This window comes from Parasteatoda tepidariorum, chromosome 6 (assembly GCF_043381705.1).
Source record: "Parasteatoda tepidariorum isolate YZ-2023 chromosome 6, CAS_Ptep_4.0, whole genome shotgun sequence".
NCBI lineage: Eukaryota > Metazoa > Arthropoda > Arachnida > Araneae > Theridiidae > Parasteatoda > Parasteatoda tepidariorum.
The window spans coordinates 87,244,603-87,264,580 of record NC_092209.1 but is presented as its reverse complement, the minus strand read 5'-3'; the positions used below and the strand labels follow the sequence as shown (position 1 = coordinate 87,264,580).

The following is a 19,978-nucleotide window of genomic DNA, read 5'->3' as shown; positions in this document are numbered from 1 at the left end:
TTTATTTATTAAATTAATAATATAAATTAGTAAAATAATTTCAATTTACTTATTTTAATTTAAATTAGTAAAATTAAGAAAAAAGTTCCAGCTTTTTTTATTAAAGATCCCTAATTTTTCCAGTACAAAAAAAATTCCCTAATAATTCCAGGTTTTCAAGGAGATTGGCCACACTGAAAAATTAGGTTGCATAATACAGGGTGCATAGCCAGATTTTCCAACACCTTTTAAGTACTTTTTTAGCACTCAAAAAATATTTTTAATCACTTTTCAAAAAAAATCAGGATTTGTGCAGTCATAAAATTTATTTCTTTCTATTGTGTAAAGTTCTTAATTTATAAACGTAAAATCTATAAAGTTCAAAAACTTTATTATGATAAAATAACTAGTTTTTGACAAATATTGCAGAGAAAATTGTGCATTTTTTTGTTATTTAGAACGATATTACGGCAAAGAAAAAAACTCTCTTAGTAAAAGACAGAAAATTATGCACTTTTTACAAACCCACAAAAAAAAGCACCTTAAAGGGGTTTTAAAAAACGTAAATCAAAAATAAGCACTTTTTAAAAACGCTGAGCACTCTGTAATAAATGTATAAAACAAAGTTCTATGCAGAACAACCACAGCGGTCAAAATGACCACAATAGAGATTTCATAATTATTAATTGAAATAGTACTTTTTTTCTTCATTACTTAATCGGCTCACACACCTGAGTACATAGACATTGTATAGGTATTCTTTTATTATAGAGATCCCTCTCTAGTTCGCTATCAGACCCTAAAACTGCTAATGTAGTTCTTTTCAAACCTCTTTATGACATGAGGTCGCTAATCGAACTGCAAATTTGCAATTCTTTGCTAAGCAATGATAAAATTCTAGTATTTGTTTAACAGCAGAAGAAACTTATAACAATTGATGAACTATTAAACTCAAGAATTCAGAATCTGTTCACTTTATAGTTACAAACCGGCAGATTGTATACGATTCTTTGCTATTCACAATATCCCTGTGGCAGAATTTTTTTGAGCTGTCTGCGACTAAACTCTCTAGCACTAATATCTTTCTGCAAGATATTTTTAATACTAACAAACATATATGATACTAATTTAAAACAACAAATAAGCTATGTTTACAAATAAATAAATAAAATAATTTTCTTAATTAAACATGTAATAATTTTTCTAATATGGGTGACATTCTCACATTTTGTTGGGGGGAGGGGGACGAACATATTATTTACTTCTTCGCATTTTGTAAATAAGCATCACAATAAAAAAATATTAAATATCATGAAATCCGTAGTAGTGATTGCGAAAAAAAAAAAGATCATGACGAAATCAGGTAAATTGGACAACTCAAATGTGTGTTCGTTTCAAGGTTATAATAAAAAATATCAAATTTAAAAACTATGGAGAAATCAATAGCAATAACTTCCAAAAATTCGATAGAATTATTGCCTTAAAAATAAATAATACTCAAATCCACGATTTGAATTTCCCATAGTGTTTGAAATATATTGGGATGTTTAAAAACCATGTGAAAATCAATATTAATAATTGCCAAAAATTATTAATTGCTAGATATAATATTTTAATAAATTTCTGTAAAAAGAGAAAAGTAAAATTTTTTACTTTTTGAAAGAAAATCTTTCTGCATGAACTCTGTAAAGTTCTGCGACACTGTCACTGCGATTCTGCCAAGGGGTACAATATTATGCACAGTAATGCAGATTCAATTATTCATTTTGTTTAACAGCAGAGGTAGTAGATTTCAATTCGTTATTTCTTGGCTCACATACGATTCACTAATTTAAACATAGATTTACTCACTATCCTAAGTAAAGAGATAATAACAATATCAAACACTTTTAGAATATTAATATCATGAAACTTAATTTTAAGAATGGAATGGAACTTAAAAAAACGACTAGGTGTAGCCATTCAAGACACCAGACATTCACTTTCGCGAATTGATATTAATTTATTTATTAATATTTCATTTATTTGATATTTTTAATTTCCAAATAGGAAAAGATCAGTGTTTGAAATACCTCTCATGGTTTTAACTAATTCAAATTAGAAACTATAATAAGTTTTTGGTTATGAAGGGCACAACATAGTCTGACAAAACTTTTAGATGTTTTATAACATGAAATAGAGAGGTATTTGAAAGCTTTTGCTTTATATAAACAAAACTAACCCTATCTAGAAATCATGAAAAAATATTTTAAAGTTTGTTTTTTTCTCAATATCTTACATAAATTTTAGGTAAAATTCATAGAGATGACATTGAAATTCAGAAACAATAAAGAACTTAGTTATATTATGTAGAATAAATTTCTAAGAATATAATAATTTCTGTTTAGCCCAGTAAGAAAATAAAAAGTGATAGAAGGAAAGGATTTGACTATACACTGAACTCAAAAGCATTAGGTAAATTTATGTCAACATAAAATATAACTTGAGGATGAAGTTTCCTAACTGACGTAGCAAAATTTGAATGGAGCTGCCATATATCCAGGTGGTTTCAAGTTAAGTTGCACTATCGCCCTAGTGGTGCTCTTTATTCTAATAAAAGGTGCACTTTTCTGACTTAATTTACAAGGGCAATGACTGGTGAGCTTGGCTTGTCTAAGCTAAGAACTCCTCTCGCCACAAAGTCTGGTGCTATGGAAAAAAGAATGGCGTATTTTAAGGAGGGTAGCTTCACTCTAGGAGTAACACATTAGACCGAAGAACGAGATTCCCTTTCTCTCGTCTACCCTTGTAAAGTAACCATTCCAAAACAGTGAGCCCGCACCCCTACTTGAAATAGTCATACCTTGTTACCATAGTCACCGCCACAGGTCAAGACGAATGCCTGGGGAGTTCTTATTTCAGACAAACTATAAATGTCGTTAGGAACAACAACAAACAGAAAAAATTTTTCAACAGCTACAAAACTCATGTAACATTGAAATAAAATTAGAGTATTTTTATTATGACCATCCTATGAAAAGTAATATAGATTTATTTTGCTCTTAAATTTCAATTGAAGTTTATTATTCAAATGAAGGATAAAATTTAATCTTTGAATTTACTATGTTAACCTGAATCCCTCAAACTTGGAGGAAGGAGAAAGATCTTTAGTCGTGACTAAGGCCAAAAAGGACTCAATAGAATTTTGTTAGCCAGTGTAATTAAGAGTTCTAAAAATCAGACACATTGCTCTTCAGTCGACATCCCCCACATGGATAAGGTGGGACGATGAACCTCTATTTTATTTTGTCTGATGTCAACTTACTGTTTTGACAACATTGTTACTAAGCATTTATTGTAACCTTAAGTTAAAATGAAGGTATGGTCACTCTCTTTCATCAGTGCACAATTTTTTTTAAATATATTTGTTATGGAAATTTTTATTTTTTATACAATGCCTTTTTTAGTGAGCTATGGCTAGACCAAACAATTCTTACAATTGGAAAAAAAACTTTATTTTGCAATTGTTCATCAAATGGGTAAGAGGAGACAGGACTTATGTAGCATTTTCATAAGAAGCTCATTAGTCACATGATAAATACCTTTTAAATTGCTTTTTTCAAAATTAAATGGGAATTACCTAATTTTTCTACATATCAACTATAGTTCGTTCACTAGTTATCACTTTGCTCCGTCTTCATCACGTGGTATCCGACAATACTATTTCGCTATTTTTGGGAGAAGGATGTGAACAATCCTGAACAAGGTTGATATTTGGTGATCGTATGACAGATATATTTATTTTGCTATCTTTATGTGCATTTTTTTGACATTAAATATTTCATATATTTGATATTTCTCTCTTTTAAGTGAATAGTTTGTCTTTTTTGAGACATTTTGCTCAGAAAACAGCAGTTTTTAAATTTAAAATATATTAAATTAGAGTAATGGCAGATGATAAAGTGAAGTGACTGAAAAAGAATTCACTGTTTGCGTTTGGCAAGCATTAAAGGTTGTCTAATTTTCAAGTGCGGAGATGTTTCTCCTCCTACTCCCGCACTGAAATTAACTCTGTGTCCGAAGAGGTGGTGCTAAGTGCAAACTCCTGGTGAATGAATTATAACTGAATATTATTTTTCTGTAAGGTTTAACTATCATTGCAAATTAAAAATAATTTTTTCTTCCAAGATGATTAAAGTCAAAAATAGGCAAAAAAAGTACTACATAACAATACAATAACATTAAAAAAAAAGGAAAGCATTTTAATACATGAATATAATAAATATAAATTGCCAAAGCAATGCAACAAATGATAAACTACTGTCGAATATCCTTCTTTTTTGGTAGTATGCCCAAAAATCTTCCCCGGGTCATTTCTTTTGCTAGAAGAAAGGAAAAGTATGTTATTAGTAAAGAATTAATTCTAACTGGTAATAGGCTAATAATAAGTCAAGACAGAGCAACAAATTGGTTTAATAAAAGCATCAGAATAAATATAAATTGTTTTGCCGAGAAATATATAAAGATAAAGGGAAATCAAATTTGAATGTAGTATAAAAATAAGGTAGAAAAAACAATGTAAATAATCTGATGACTAACAATTATTCCAACATGAGTTATCTTGAGCTTGTAGTGTATCTACGACTACAAAAATATAATTCCAATTCACTAGTATATAAAACATGTTAACTTGATTCTATGGTGGGGTACCTTTTCGCAGATGAAGGTTGACATTGTCGATTACCCCTCGCCCCCACACTAACAATTATTCCGACCCGAGTTATTTTGAGCTTTTAAGTCATGGGATTAAACCTAGTAGTACTGACAAGTTCTTAAGTAGTTGATAAAAGAAGTAATTAGAGAAATCATTTTAAAAGTTGCAGTTGAAGCTGAATCTTAAATTCTCATCTGAGGTGAGTTTTTCCTCCCATATTTGAATTTGAATCACCAAATTTTATTTTATGCATTTCAAGGAAAGAGACTAGTCAGCATAGTTTCGAAAAACATATGCATCTAACGAAAGATAAGTTAGGTATTGTTTCTTATACACATAATGGGTAGGTAGGATACTCAATAGGGCTAATGGTTAAGAAGCTATTGAGCAAACACAAAAAATTTTTAATTTATACCAACTTTATACTTTGGCATTCATATTTAGATTTCTTTTCAGCATATTTTTTTGAGATAAGTTATATTTGTTTTATCTGTAAAAAGTACACTTTGTAAACAGATATTACTAGCTAAACAAGTAAGATTCTATTTCTTGTGTAATTTTTAAAAACATTTTTAAATCCAATGAAAGCAAAATTAAGTTGATAACACCACTACAATTACAAGTACTACTGCAAGCACAGATAGTAATTAGTTTTCTAATTATTGTGTACACTAATCATTTAGAAGCTAGAGCTAACCTCTCAAATCATTGCTTTCTTTCTTTCTTTTGCTTTTCTTTTCCTTTTTAGATCAAAAGTTATTTAAGAGAGTACATTGTATCAATTTACAAATTTGTTTTGCACTTGTTAATTCATTTTTATCATAAAATATCCTCACAATTTTAATAAAAATGAGATTATGAACTATTTGTGTTAATGGAACTTAGTAATTCAAAGGTTAAAATACTCGAATTCATTGTCAATTTTTAAGAGTTATTTCCCTCTTCTATTAATTTTAGAGAGTTTAATTTTAAAATGGAGGGATGAATTTCAAAATTGAGATTATGTTAATTACTACTACAAATCTACCAACCTTAAAAGTGCATCAGAAATTCTCACTTTCTTTAAATCAGGGTTAGAAAAAAAAAACATGATTTTTTTACATAAACTGAAAAATACATTAACATTTATAACATAAGGTTATAATAATATATTAGTATTACATAAGGTAATACTAATTTACACTCTAAATTATTTACTTTATAATAGCATTTAATTAATTATAAGGTAAAATCTTAATTTTTTTATATTATTAATAAATATTATCAAAAATAATTACAAAATATAAACATGCTAACATAATAAAAAAGAATAACATCAGATTTTGAATATTAAGAACATAACATGAACATAAGATTTTATACATTACTTCACATTTCAACTTACATATAAATACAAATTTAACTTTAATATGCCATTTCATTCTTCTATTAGAAGGTCTTTACATTAAAACAAAGGAGTTATCAAACCATTTTAGTAAATCATAGTTAGAACAGGTAAAACTTAGGATTTACCAAACTTCAGGCTTTTACAGTTGTTATGGTAAAAACCTTAAGTCTAGTAAATCCTAAGCTTTACCGGTAAAATCTAGCTTTAACCAAAGAGGATAGGTAAAAGTTAAAGTATGCTTTAATAAGATTCTATTTCAGCTTTTTACCATTAATTAGAAGCCTAGGAGTTACTAAGCCATTTCGGTAAATATAAGGTTTTGCTGGTTACACCTAGGAATTACCAGACAGGACAGCTTTTACAGTAACATAAAAAAGTCTAAGGGAAAAAATTAGTTATATCAAACTTAGGTTTAATTTCTTCAAAATAAATAAATCTTGAAGTTCCAGAACAAATCTGAAGAATTGTGATGCACGAGAGGGAGAAAAACAAAAATATCAAAAGATAAACATGTTTTTTTTTATGACAAAAAAGGACATACCTTCTTCTAAACCTAATTGATAAGCTAAATTCTGTAAGTCTCGAACTTTTTCCAATAAAGCAGCAGCAGTTAAACTACCAAAACCTGCAAGAATCAGGAACTTTTGCAGCAACACAAAACAAAGCAACAACTTGCACAGATAAAAACGAGTTCTCTAATTCATGTCAAATTAATTAGCATTTGCATCTTTAGATCAAAAGAATCTTTTTGTACACCATATATTTAAAAATAAAAATCAAGTTTATATAAACAGATTTAGAAGACCATACCATGCAAAACACTGATGTCTTCATGGTCAAACTCTTTTAGCCATTCTGGTTGATTGGTAGCCTTAGAATCACTCTGTATCTAAAATGAAAATCTACTGGCATCAAAATATCAATAAAAGGCAAAAAATCCATATTTTTAAAATTATATCTTTGTGCCACGTCACAAATTAATTGGTGATGATATTTAAAATGTTCTCTTGATATGCTTTTACGCCCTTGAGCATATCTAGAATATTCTTCAATATAAGGCAATTTTGTTCAAAGACTAGGATATAAAGAAAAGGTGATATATATTAGATTTTAAGTGATTTTATCTTACGGTAATCACACTCTAAATCCTCAGTCATAGATTAATTATGCCAATAGTCTAACCCATTTTATATTAATTAAGTTCTCAACATAGAAAGTAGGCATTCATTTGTCATCTAGAATAAGCTCCATTAAGTTAATAATAAAAATAATATAAAAAGGTTACAATGGCCAACTATATTCCATGAACAATTTTCGACTTGAAAACAGTCATAAAACATTTTGTACAGCACTTACAAAATATTATTTTCCACCTATCTTTAATTTCTTCAACTATAATAATACATGAATTTTTTTATACCTGCACATTTATAATTTTTTCCGTCATTTTGATTTCTTTTTAAATTAATTATCCAACTGTTGGAAAGCAAACACTTTTTCAGTAATATTACTAATTTATAATAATATATAGTAAGCATTAGAGCAAAATTCCGTAGTTTGCCAATGCACATTAAAACAAATTTTGATTAAAATATAGTACTTTAAGTTCTTTTCCAACTCTGAAATAATTTTTAAAAATAATGTGAATCAATTGTTTTAATTATTATTCTTTACAATAATATTATTGAATTTAAAAAAAAAAATATTGCAAATTTTGTTTATTTTTTTTTTAAATGCTAAATATAATATGAATTTTATCCTTTATAATATATAATTTTTTCATTTGCTAGATTTCTTTTTGAAGAAATGCTATTTTTATTTTTTATAACCAACGTTGAACAGTCAACCCAATTTTTGGGTTTACGACTACTAATCTACAATTCCGTAGCTTTGTAACTTTGAACTCAATCCAAATGACAAGGGAACTCCTGGATCAAGTGTTGGGAGAAATTTGTCTTACATCGAGAGGAAGACCATAAGCACCTCCCACAGAAAGGGACTCTAACTATGATCCGTCTACCACTGAGGATATTTCACGACAGCACTGTGGTCGGTGCAAGCAAGGCGAGGATTCGTATCGACCAGCTATCGCTGGAATTCGAACGCGGTTCACCTCATTGGAAGGCAAACGCTCTATCCCCTGAGCTATCGAGGCTCGAAGAAATGCTTTCTAAAAATCAGAGAAAGAAAATCAAAAACCAATTTAGGAAGAAACTTCAAATTTCATATTTTTAAGAGTTAATGCATTTTGTTGGGCATATGTTCAGCTATAAAAATTGCATGAATTAGCAATAAAAATTGACACTCTTACTTGCAAAGGGAAAAAAAAAAGTGAGAAAAAAATTATAACAACAACAGTGAAACTAGATTTTATAATCATTTCAAAATTTTAATAATCAAATAGCTGCACTGGAAAGGGGGAGGAGGAAATGGATGGGAATCTCTAAAAGTTATTTCAATAAATTAGGATAAGATGAAAAGACTTAGAAAAAAAAATTATTTTTTGAATTATTATAATTTAAATATTATCTCTTAACATGCAGGATTTCAAATCGGATCGTCAGCAAAATTTGAAATTTTAAGGAGGAAAAGTTCGCTCCAAAATACTATATGCTTTTTTTTTAGAGGTATTACTTATCTTTTTTTTTTTGGAAGTTAGTAGAAAAAATTTAAAAGAGGATATGGGGTAGCAGCAAAGTTTTTTAAAATTTTAGGGTAATTTTAGGAACTTTTTTCAAAAAATTTTAGGTAAATTTTAGGGGTAATATATGATTTTGCTAGGATAAAAACAGATCACACGGTAGTTTATTACATAACAGAAGATTATTACAATTCATCCACACATATCATAAATAATTGCAAGCCATAAAATAAAGCTCTGAAATTTATTAAGTCAAGAATGAAATCTCTAAAGTGTAAAAATGAAATTTCAACTTTACATATTACCTATCAGAAATTAAGTGCATAATTCAGGAACAGGCAAAAGTGAGAATAAATCAAGAGAAAAAATAAATTAACACCAACTTGGATTTTTATTTAATTTTTACCTTCTTAATCAAAACTTTATTATTACCCTTTACCTTACTTTATTAAGAAAAACTATTGTGTGATATTATTAGATTTCAAATCAGCAATTTATATTAGAAGTTAGAGAAAAACAAATTAATCATGATCATTTTTCTGACATATTCTTGATATGATTTGTGAGATTCTTTTACTGCCCTCAATAGTGTTGTGATGATCTTCAACACTCCTCCATAATTTCGAATGGTATCTTTGATTAGTCTAAGAGACATAATAGATGACTCACATTAAGCATTGCTTTATTTATCGAAAAACCTCTCTCAGGATCAGAATTCCCATGTGGAAAATTAAAACAGTTTTAATTAACGTAGTTAAATTCTTATATTTTAGATGATTGCTTTTTTATTTATATTTAGCCTATGACTAATTTTTTAGGAACACCAACAAAATTTTATCAGATTTTTAGGAATTTTAGGGTTTGCACATAGTCTTAGGAATTTTATGAATTTTAGGGGGAATGCGACCCCTGGAGGATAAAGAAACAAACTTTTAACCACTTAAATATCTTAGTGGTCATGATAAATTTCTTTGATTATAATAAACAAATCTTACCATAGCAAGTGATGCAAATTTTGAAACTCCAGGAACTAAAAATGAACAAAAAGAACGAATCAGGTATAAAAAAAAAAGATTGAATTNGAAGTTAGTAGAAAAAATTTAAAAGAGGATAAAGAAACAAACTTTTAACCGCTTAAATATCTTAGTGGTCATGATAAATTTCTTTGATTATAATAAACAAATCTTACCATAGCAAGTGATGCAAATTTTGAAACTCCAGGAACTAAAAATGAACAAAAAGAACGAATCGGGTATAAAAAAAAAAGATTGAATTCATAAATATAAAATATCAAATTATAAAATACATACTTTGTTCTGGCCATAGCTCAGGGGAAGATCTATCCAACATTTCAGAACTCAACAAATTTAAATTCATTTCTTCTGAAACTAAAACAGATAAGTTATTAATAAAATTCAGCAAAATGAAATAAAACAGTTTGACATTTCTTTTATCACAAAACATTAAGCTACACACATTTATATAAATTGTTTATTTTCTATGATGGTAAAAAACAAATTCCTAATAGTTATAATAAATTTTAACAAAAATTCTCTCTTGGGTAGAAAAAGTGACAAAGGTTAAATATATAGAGCAAAGTGATTGTAGCAAGCTAAGCCATGATTTCTGTTGACTTCTAGAATTAATTAAAGAATTAGGGATGCAACGAGTAGTGATTTGGCCGTATACCAAATATAATGCAAAATAGCAACAAAACAGAAAAAATTATTAATAGGTAATTATTATTTTTTTTAATTGAAATAAGTTTAGTCATTAAAAAAAGTTGTAAAGATGAAAAAAAAGAAATAGAAAGAAATCCTCTTAAGACAAAACTTCAATGCTAAAAATAATATCTTCAGGAAAAAAAAATATCCATAAAACAGATGCCTATACGCTTCTAAAAAAGCAGCACCATCATAAAAACATCTATAAAAAACCAAGATTATATACAAAAGCGAAACAAAAATAATAAAAACCAATCTTTATTTTGGAAAGAAAATTTTAAAGCTAAACATCTTAGTTCTCCAATTACTGTATTTTCAAGAAAAAAAGTGAAAATTAAAGTATAATAGATACCCTCGTAATTGCCGCATCACAATGGAAACTCCTGTAAAAGCACAAGTTTTTTTTAAAAAAAAGATAGATAGATACCAAAGCAAAAATCATTAATATTTAAACGAAAAACTTAATGCTAAAAATCTTAATTCAACCTTTTGACATTGACGTATTTTTAGAAAAAAACTGACCATAAAAGAAAATGCTAACGAGCATTTTGCTCTTTAAAAAATGCTGTCATAATGAAAACACTGATAAAAAGAAAAATTTTTTTTTCTCCATAGGTCTTTCAAAACACAAATTAACCCAATTTAGAACTTAACAAATATATGTAAAAACTATTTCTAATAATATATATTAAGAAAAATACAATTATAGATAATTCTTTATTAAATCTATATTTATAATTATAGAAATTTTATAGTTATATATAAAATTTCTCCCAAAAGAACTTAGTTGAAAAATAATTTTCCAAATAATACTTTACCGAATATTCAACCAAATATTCGATGAAAGGGCCAAATATCCGTTACATCCCTATAAAGAACACTTGCACAAAGTGATTCATTGTAGGTGTTTTCTAAAAATGTGTATGAAACAATAACAGCTTTTGAATAAATAAGAAAACCACAACATGATTTATGCTGTTTTTCATGATGGGTATGTATTTATTCAAAATGCTATTACACAGGCACATTAAATTTATGACGCAATTAACAAGAAATTTAATTAAACAATAACGATGATGGCATGTCTTCGGATCATCCTCCGGGATGTTTCCCAGACCGTCGCCAATAGCCCATTGTGCAGCTCTAGTGCGACGTAAAGTAACAACAACAACAATAAAGGTAATAAGCAGCAGACAGTCAACAGCAAGGAGCCAGAAATTATTTGATATTTCAGCTTCACCTCTAGATAACAAGTTAAAGTTTGTGCTGTGTCAATTTCATTTGACTTTAATTTTAAATAGGAAAAGGAACATTAAAAAAATATCATCAGGTCACACCTCAGGAAATAAAAATTAAGTTTAATTTATTAGTTGAGTTAGTTGTTCTCTCTCAAGAAAAAAATTGATTAAAACCTCAATCAAATTTGATTTTAATAAACAAATCTTAATGCTGAGAATAGTTTTTAATTTATTTAACAGCAACTTGGCTGGGCTAACCAGCAATGCTATAACAATGATACAGGCCTCTTGAACTTCTGTAAGATATAATGAAATTAATGGAGAATAAGGAAATTGAAAGTTCATGTTCCGATATTAAATTTTTTCATTCCTAGAGTTGAAAACTCTATAAATTAGCATTCTCCAAATATAGTAAACACTTACGTATTTCCATTGGTGAGTGAGGAGGGGTAACTCCAGTGCTTTCTTCAGATACCTTTTTGGCTGCCATGAAAAACTTTAGCAGGTGTAGAAAGATTATAGATTTTTCAAGATAAACAAACTGAAAAAATATACATTATAATTTATATAAAAGTGAACCCATTAGAAATCTTTGTCAAATCATTGGAAAACAATTCTAAAAATACGTTCAATATGCTAATTTAAACCGAACAGAGATAGTTATAAGAAGGCCACAATCAAAATTTGCATACATTTTATTAATTGAAGTGATTAAAATATGTTAAACGGTTAGATATTTTAATCTTTTCTTACTCATGTTCCTTTCAATTCCATTAATGAGCACTTGAAAAAAAAAAAAGAAGCACAAATTTTTGTAACAGATTTAAGAAAGTTCAAAGTTTTCCTCTGTCATCTGCTTTTAATAAAAGTAACATAACTTGGTGTATCAAGAACCCAAATTTTTTTAATTATTAAGTTTGATTAGTACAGATGAAATCAAAGGACTTTTTAAACTATTCATAAACGAAATCGGTGTAAATTTTTTATAGAAAGTAGCTGATGTTTATTTCTTTAAAATTCCCAAATTTGCTTTGATTCCGAAAAAACTAAAACGACTGAACTTCTTTTTGTGACATTAAGAACGTTGAATTCGGCAACGGGCTTAAACTTCTGAATGATCCTGAAAGCGAACGATAAATGCTCTGGAATCCGTTCGCATACTTTTGCAGTAATCGTTCGATTTGCTCGCTGCTAAATTACTCATTCGTTCATAGACGATCCTCTGCTTCCTGAAAATAAATAAATAAAATCATAATAGTAAATAATCAGGGTGTGAATGATATTTTGAATGAAATTGTTTGAAATGAAGGAATAAAAAAAAAGCTTTTGACTTGTGTCGAAATGAGGGAAAGTATGGCTGCCGAGAAAGTTACTCTCTCCGATGCTCTTTCTAATGTTGATGTACTTGATGAATTACCATTACCTGATCAACAACCTTGCATTGAGGCTCAACCATGTAGCATTGTGTATCATTCAAATTTTGATACTAATTTTGAAGATCGCAATGCTTTCATCACGGGACTTGCTAAGTACATTGAAGAAGCTACTGTGCACGCAGAACTTAATGAAATGCTCGAAGAAGGTGAAGAGCATGCAGTTATGCTCTACACTTGGCGATGTTGTTCAAGAGCCATTCCTCAGCCTAAGTCTAACGAGCAACCCAATCGCGTTGAAATCTACGAAAAGACTGTTGAGGTGTTGGCACCGGAAGTAAATAAGCTGCTTAATTTCATGTATTTTCAAAGGCGTGCTATCGAAAGGTTCAGCACTGAGGTGAAACGTTTGTGTCACGTTGAAAAAAGGAAAGATTTCGTTTCCGAGGCCTATTTGCTCACCCTCGGTAAGTTTATAAACATGTTTGCCGTGCTGGACGAACTCAAGAACATGAAGTCGAGTGTAAAAAACGACTACGCTACCTATCGCAGAGCCGCGCAATTTTTAAAAGTAATGGCGGATTCTCAAGCATTGCAAGAATCTCAGAATCTATCAATGTTTCTCGCAACGCAGAACAGAATAAGAGATACTCTCAAAGAAAATTTGGAGAAAATCTCTGGATATGAAGAACTGATGGCTGACGTTGTTAACATAGCTGTACAGATGTATGAATATAAAATGTACATGCTACCCACTGAAAAACACATGCTTGTTAAAGTCATGGGCTTCACGCTGTTTTTGCTGGATGGGGAAATCTCAAATATCAATAAAATGGATCAAAAGAAACGCGTTAATATCGCCAAGATTGATAAGATCTTTAAGCAGCTCGAGATGGTACCCCTGTTTGGAGACATGCAAATTGCTCCTTTTAATTACATAAAGCGTAGTCCTCATTACGATCAGTCTCGCTGGCCTCTGGCGAGCTCTAGCTCTCCCAGTCCCCAATCAGATTTGCTGCAGCACTTGCCCACCATAAGGGATGAATATGTCCGCTACATCAGCGAGTTGGCTCGACACAACAACGAGGTGACCACGACTGTCAAAGAAACTCCCCGCACTGATTCGGAAAACAAAGAGCTGACCGAAATAGCTCTCCAGGGCTTACAGTTGCTGTCAGATTGGAGCACTCATGTGACTGAATTGTATTCTTGGAAACTCATGCATCCAACAGACCATCATCAGAACAAACAGTGTCCACAGGAAGCTGAAGAATACGAACGGGCCACTCGGTACAACTATAGTGACGAGGAAAAGTTTGGCCTGATTGAAGTGATTGCTATGATCAAAGGTCTGCAAGTGCTCATGAGTCGTATGGAGACGGTTTTTACAGATGCCATACGTAGACACGTTTACGCAGAACTGCAAGAATTTATTCAGGTAACACTCAGAGAACCACTCAGGAAAGCAGTTAAAAACAAAAAGGATTTAATTCGTAGCATAATTCTTGCCGTTCGTGAAACGTGCGCTGATTGGCTTAGAGGTTCAGAACCGCATGAAGATCCAGCTTTGAAAGGTAAAAAGGATCCTGAAAATGGATTCGATATTAAAGTGCCCCGCCGAAATGTTGGCCCATCAAGCACTCAACTGTACATGGTTCGGACTATGCTGGAGTCCTTGATAGCTGATAAGAGCGGAGGTAAGAGGACCTTGAGGAAAGATATTGACGGTCCTTACCTTATCGCGATTGATGTGTTTCATAAGGCATCTTTTTACTGGAACTATTTGTTGAATTTCAGTCAGACTCTGCAAGAATGCTGTGACCTATCAGCTTTGTGGTATCGGGAATTTTACCTCGAAATGACTATGGGGAAGAGGATTCAATTTCCCATTGAAATGTCCCTCCCTTGGATACTGGCCGATCACATATTGAAAACTAAAGATTCATCCATGATGGAGTGTGTATTATATCCTCTTGATTTGTACAATGATAGTGCATACTATGCACTGACAAAGTTTAAGAAACAGTTCCTCTATGATGAAGTTGAGGCAGAAGTTAATTTGTGTTTTGATCAACTTGTATACAAACTATCTGAACAGGTTTTTGCTTACTACAAACACCTGGCCGGTAGCATCCTACTCGATAAAAGATTCCGCGCGGAGTGTGCTAGTTACGGCACATGCTTCCATTACCCCCCTGCGAACCGTTACGAAACTCTTCTGAAGCAGAGGCACGTTCAGCTGTTAGGGCGATCTATTGATTTGAATCGCCTGATCGCTCAGCGAGTGAATGCTGCTTTGCAAAAGTCTTTAGATTTGGCAATCAGTAGATTTGAAGCTGGTGACATTACAGGCATTGTTGAGCTGGAAGGATTAATCAAAGTCAATAAACTGGCCCACAAGCTTCTTGGGAAGTACGTCATTTTGGACGACTTTGACTCAATGCTTCGCGAGGCAAATCACAATGTCTTAGCTCCATATGGTCGTATATGCCTACATGTATTTTGGGAACTGAATTTTGATTTTTTGCCCAATTATTGCTATAATGCAGCTACCAATCGATTTGTGAAAGTAAAAGATATCACGTTCACTCAGCCCGTAGCTCGAGACAAACCGCCGGCTGCTCATCCTAACTATTTCTTCGGTACGAAAGCCTTGAATGTGGCCAACAGCACTATTTATGGCATGTACACCGGTTTCGTCGGATCGCCTCATTTCCGATCCATCTGTCGCCTGTTGGGATATGAGGGAATTGCCGTCGTCATGGAAGAGCTCTTGAAAATAGTTAAAAGCTTGATCCAGGGCACATTGTTGCAGTACACGTCCACCCTAATGAATGTTATGCCTAAAGTGTGCAAGTTGCCCCTTTATGAATATGGATCACCCGGCGTTTTGCACTATTATCAAGCTCAGCTTACCGATATTGTTCAGTATTCCGATGTGAAGACTGAAATGTTTGAAGCCTTTCGGGAAGTGGGGAATGCTATTTTGTTTTGCCTATTGATTGAGCAGAGTTTGTCCCAAGAAGAGGTGTGCGATTTGCTGAATGCTGCTCCATTCCAAAATATACTTCCACGTCCTTACTGTAAAGATGGAGAGAAGCCGGAAACGAAATTAAAGAGACTTGAAGCGAAATATGCCCCCCTGCAGGTTGTTTCAAACGTGGAAAGGCTGGGAACGGGTAAACAAGCTGCCATCGCTCGCGAAGGAGATCTACTCACCAAAGAAAGATTATGTTGCGGCTTGTCTATATTTCAAGTGATACTGACGAAAATTAAATCTTACTTGGATGATCCCATTTGGACAGGAGCGCCACCTATGAACGGCGTCATGAATGTGGATGAATGCACAGAGTTTCATCGCTTGTGGAGTGCTTTACAGTTTGTTTACTGCATTCCTGTTGGAGAAAATGAATTTACAGTTGAAATGCTATTTGGAGAGGGATTAAATTGGGCGGGATGCGCCATGATCATGCTGCTCGGTCAGCAGAAGCGGTTCGAAGCCCTCGATTTTTGTTACCACCTGTTAAAAGTTCAGAGAGTAGACGGAAAAGACGAAGTTGTTAAGGGAATCCCTTTAAAAAGAATGGTGGATCGTATTAGAAGATTTCAAGTTCTAAACAGTCAGATATTTGCTATTTTAAACAAATATTTAAAATCAGGGGAGGCAGACAATATGCCAGTCGAGCATGTTCGGTGCTTTCAACCTCCTATTCATCAGTCAATTGCTGCCATAACTGGACAACAAAATATTACCACAATTTACATGAGAACTGATGGAATGTCAAAATAATTTATCATTATTAAGCCAAAGAAATTTTTTACTTAAAAACTTTTGTAATCCTTATATATCTTTTAGCTGTTATGGTAGGTGTTTATTTTATACCTTTTCCATATTATGCATCAAGTAAAGTAAGAACCTGAAAGAAAACATTCTTGAACTTATTTTGATGCTTGGAATTCTCTTAGTAATTTTTTAGAGAATGAAAATGCATTTAATTCTCTGTAAATAAATATATATATATATGTTGGTATGCTCTTCAGCTCTTAAATATGATTTATAATTAATTTCTATTAACAGGATAAAAACTAAATCATGGAATAAGCTCCTGTCATAACAATATTTTTTTATGTATATTTAGTTTTCATTATATCCTTTATTTTTATTGTAAAATAAAGGATTCTAAGTTACATATAAAGAATTTTCCATTTTATGTTTTGTTATAAGTACTGATTAGTTACTTGTTTGTAGTCTTTTTTTTTTTTTAAAGTTTTTGTCAATTTTAAGAAATATATATATATGTTTTTTAAATAATGTACTAACTTCGAAGTAACATTTTTGTTCAAAAATAAGGAAATTATGAATATTTTAAGAAAAGTTAGCTTTCATAGATAGCAACAAAGTAAAAATATTCTTTCTCTGAATGAACATAACTTTTTTTTTTGGATGCCTGACCCCCAAAATATAGGGCCGAGCAGTTTGGAGCTCTTAATGTTGATGTAATTTTTTATGTATTTTGCTATATCCCAGTTTTTTAAGCGAATTGAAAATTTTCTGCACGCAATTATAAAACTGGTTTGTCCAAAAATAATTCCATGCAAAAGATAAATGTTAGTAGATATTTATTATTTTTTTTATTTATTTAGTTATAAAAAAATTGAATTTTTAGGTATACAATATTTTGCATCATTTTAAAATACGTAATTTAAATGGTGCAAAACAAAATTCACCCCTCGCCCCTTTTAACGATTAAGATTGTGTCCTAGAAACTGAAGATCTGATCATTAGATCAAAATTTATTAAGGGTGATTTCTTTATTATTTTTTTTGCATACTTTACCTACTCACTCACAATGAATTAAAATTGAAACTGTTGCCATACCATTCTATTCTTAAAAAACCTATCTTATTGCCATTGTATGTAAATTGTTAAAATTATGTAGATTTATTATTATATTTTGCATTTATTTATACTGCTGCCCTAAGCGTAAAAGGCATATGTCATAACAAAAAAAGAAAGCTTTGGGTGTGAGTGTTTTTGTAAATTTTGATTATGCACCCGCTTAATATTATAGGAATTGTTTTTATTTATTATTTAGTTATTCTTTATTAATTTAACAGGCTGTTAAAGCAAAATTCTTTCACTGAGATAAGACCTTTTAGCCTAGCTAAAGTAATATGACTCCGATTTGCGAAGGGCTGTATCTCAACAATATTCCAAGTGATCAATTTTCTGCTGACATAAGTAAAAATATTGATATATAATTCTTGTAATTAATAGCATAAAATCGCAAAAATACATTTTCGCTATATTTTAAACTTGTAAAAGACTTTGTTAAATATTAGCATTTATTGCGAAATAAGTATTCCATAAATAATATCGAGTTTTTGTATCACAGGATAGTCTTCATTTATACATGGTATCCGCACTCCTGGAAAATCATGAATTTCAGTATTGAACAAAATTTGTCATGATTTTTACTATTTTTTAAACATGGAAATCATAGGAAGAGAAAATCATGGAAAGTCATGGATTTAGGTCGCCGAAAATTTTAATTTTTGAAATGGAACCCCCTCAATTTCATCGTGTTCCAATTATCTGAATTCCAAACAAAATCACTACTCACAGTCATATTTCATTAGAATATAAAATGTCTTTATCATATTCTTTAAAAATTATGGTGTTCTTTCAAAAAATGAAAGAAAAAGCATCATTTCTAGTGCAAATTATCTTTTAAACTTTTATGATTTAAGAATTTTTATTATTTATAAATTTTTTTATCAATTTAAATTTCAAGCCGAACAAGCTTGAATTTTTTTTTATTTCAAGATGAGAACAGACAAATAAGGAGTATTTCTTTCCTTTCTGATGAACAAGAAAAGTATCTTTAAAATATAAAAAATTAGCATTTTAATTTTTTTCCCAACTATTTTATTACTTAACTCTTTCTTTAATCTGTTTTTTAAATTTAAAATCTAAATATGAAGATGCAGAGTATAACAGTTTTGGTTATAATTGTCATTTCAATGAATGTTATTATAATGCTTTTTTTAATTTATTGTTACGTTTTTATCGGAGAAAATAGTAACTTCGTTAAGTCATGAAAAATTCTTGGAATTAATCATGGAAAATCATGAAAAGTCATNATACCTAACATTTCAATGAATGTTATTATAATGCTTTTTTAAATTTATTGTTTCGTTTTTATCGGAGAAAATAGTAACTTCGTTAAGTCATGAAAAATTCTTGGAATTAATCATGGAAAATCATGAAAAGTCATGAATTTGAAAATCTAAAATGTAGCAGATACCCTATATTTGCAGTGTGAATTTTAATAAATCTTCTAATTTCTTGAATGATTTTCTAATTTTTCTAAACAGCCTTCTTGCTTAAGATTAATGTCAAGAGGCTCCCAAACATTACTAAAAAAAATAAAATAAAATTATAAAGAGTTAGTATATATATATTTTTTTATTAGGACGGCTGTATAATAATAATAATATTTTCTTATTTATTCCTTTATGTCAAAAGATAATGATTTTTTTTCTTCATGAATGTTATTTCTTGTTTATTTTATTGTTTATTATGAATATTTATATTTTAAATCTGTATAACCAATGTGTGAATTATCAATGAGTCTTCAAGAAGCAATGTATGAAGTTAAATCAATTTTTCTAATTTCACTTCAGATTTTTGTAGAGATTCTGAAATAATAAAAATTATTAGAGCCTATTCACTAAGAAGAATTATTTACTTTGGTGTAATGGTTATTTATTTTTAAATGCACTGCTTGCATTTAAATGTAAGTTATTTGGTAATTAATTGAATTTGACATTATTAATGAAACATGGGTGTAAATTTATATTATTTGCATTGTTATAATAACCCATAAGAAACATTTTAAAAAGACATTTGGATAAGTTTACTAAAAAATTATGGTGCTAA

General features: G+C 30.3%; 2 protein-coding genes across 3 annotated transcripts; one reads left to right on the top strand and one right to left on the bottom strand.

Annotated features, from left to right (window-relative positions):
- Positions 1–4,199: 4,199 nt before the first annotated feature.
- LOC107455020 (DREAM core complex component lin-52) lies at positions 4,200–13,221 on the bottom strand. Of its 2 annotated transcripts, none has more exons than XM_071182817.1 (7): positions 13,086–13,221; positions 12,086–12,203; positions 10,011–10,088; positions 9,890–9,924; positions 6,870–6,948; positions 6,601–6,684; positions 4,200–4,340 (listed from the first exon to the last, which is right to left on the bottom strand). In XM_071182817.1, exons 1-7 carry the CDS (start codon positions 13,116–13,118, stop codon positions 4,276–4,278), a joined length of 492 nt encoding a protein of 163 aa, XP_071038918.1. In that variant the 5' UTR covers positions 13,119–13,221; the 3' UTR covers positions 4,200–4,275. The 2 variants fall into 2 exon arrangements, with proteins under 2 accessions (XP_071038918.1, XP_042908378.1); XM_043052444.2 differs by lacking the exon at positions 13,086–13,221 and adding an exon at positions 12,416–12,761.
- Positions 12,796–18,051, top strand: LOC107455018 (Cytoplasmic FMR1-interacting protein Sra-1). The gene has a single exon (XM_016072416.4). It carries the CDS (start codon positions 13,004–13,006, stop codon positions 16,823–16,825), a length of 3,822 nt encoding a protein of 1,273 aa, XP_015927902.1. The 5' UTR covers positions 12,796–13,003; the 3' UTR covers positions 16,826–18,051.
- The last annotated feature ends 1,927 nt before the right edge of the window (positions 18,052–19,978 follow it).

Bases quoted from the DNA above. Each gene is read 5' to 3' on its own strand.
- LOC107455020 (XM_071182817.1), bottom strand. From the start codon at position 13,118: ATGGTTGAGCCTCAATGCAAGGTTGTTGATCAG. The intron at 12,204-13,085 runs GTAATGGTAATT...ATATTTTTTCAG, and splicing joins AATGCAAGGTTGTTGATCAG to TTTGTTTATCTTGAAAAATC. The intron at 10,089-12,085 runs GTAAGTGTTTAC...TATCTGTTTTAG, and splicing joins TCACTCACCAATGGAAATAC to TTTCAGAAGAAATGAATTTA.
- LOC107455018 (XM_016072416.4), top strand. From the start codon at position 13,004: ATGAGGGAAAGTATGGCTGCCGAGAAAGTTACTCTCTCCGATGCTCTT.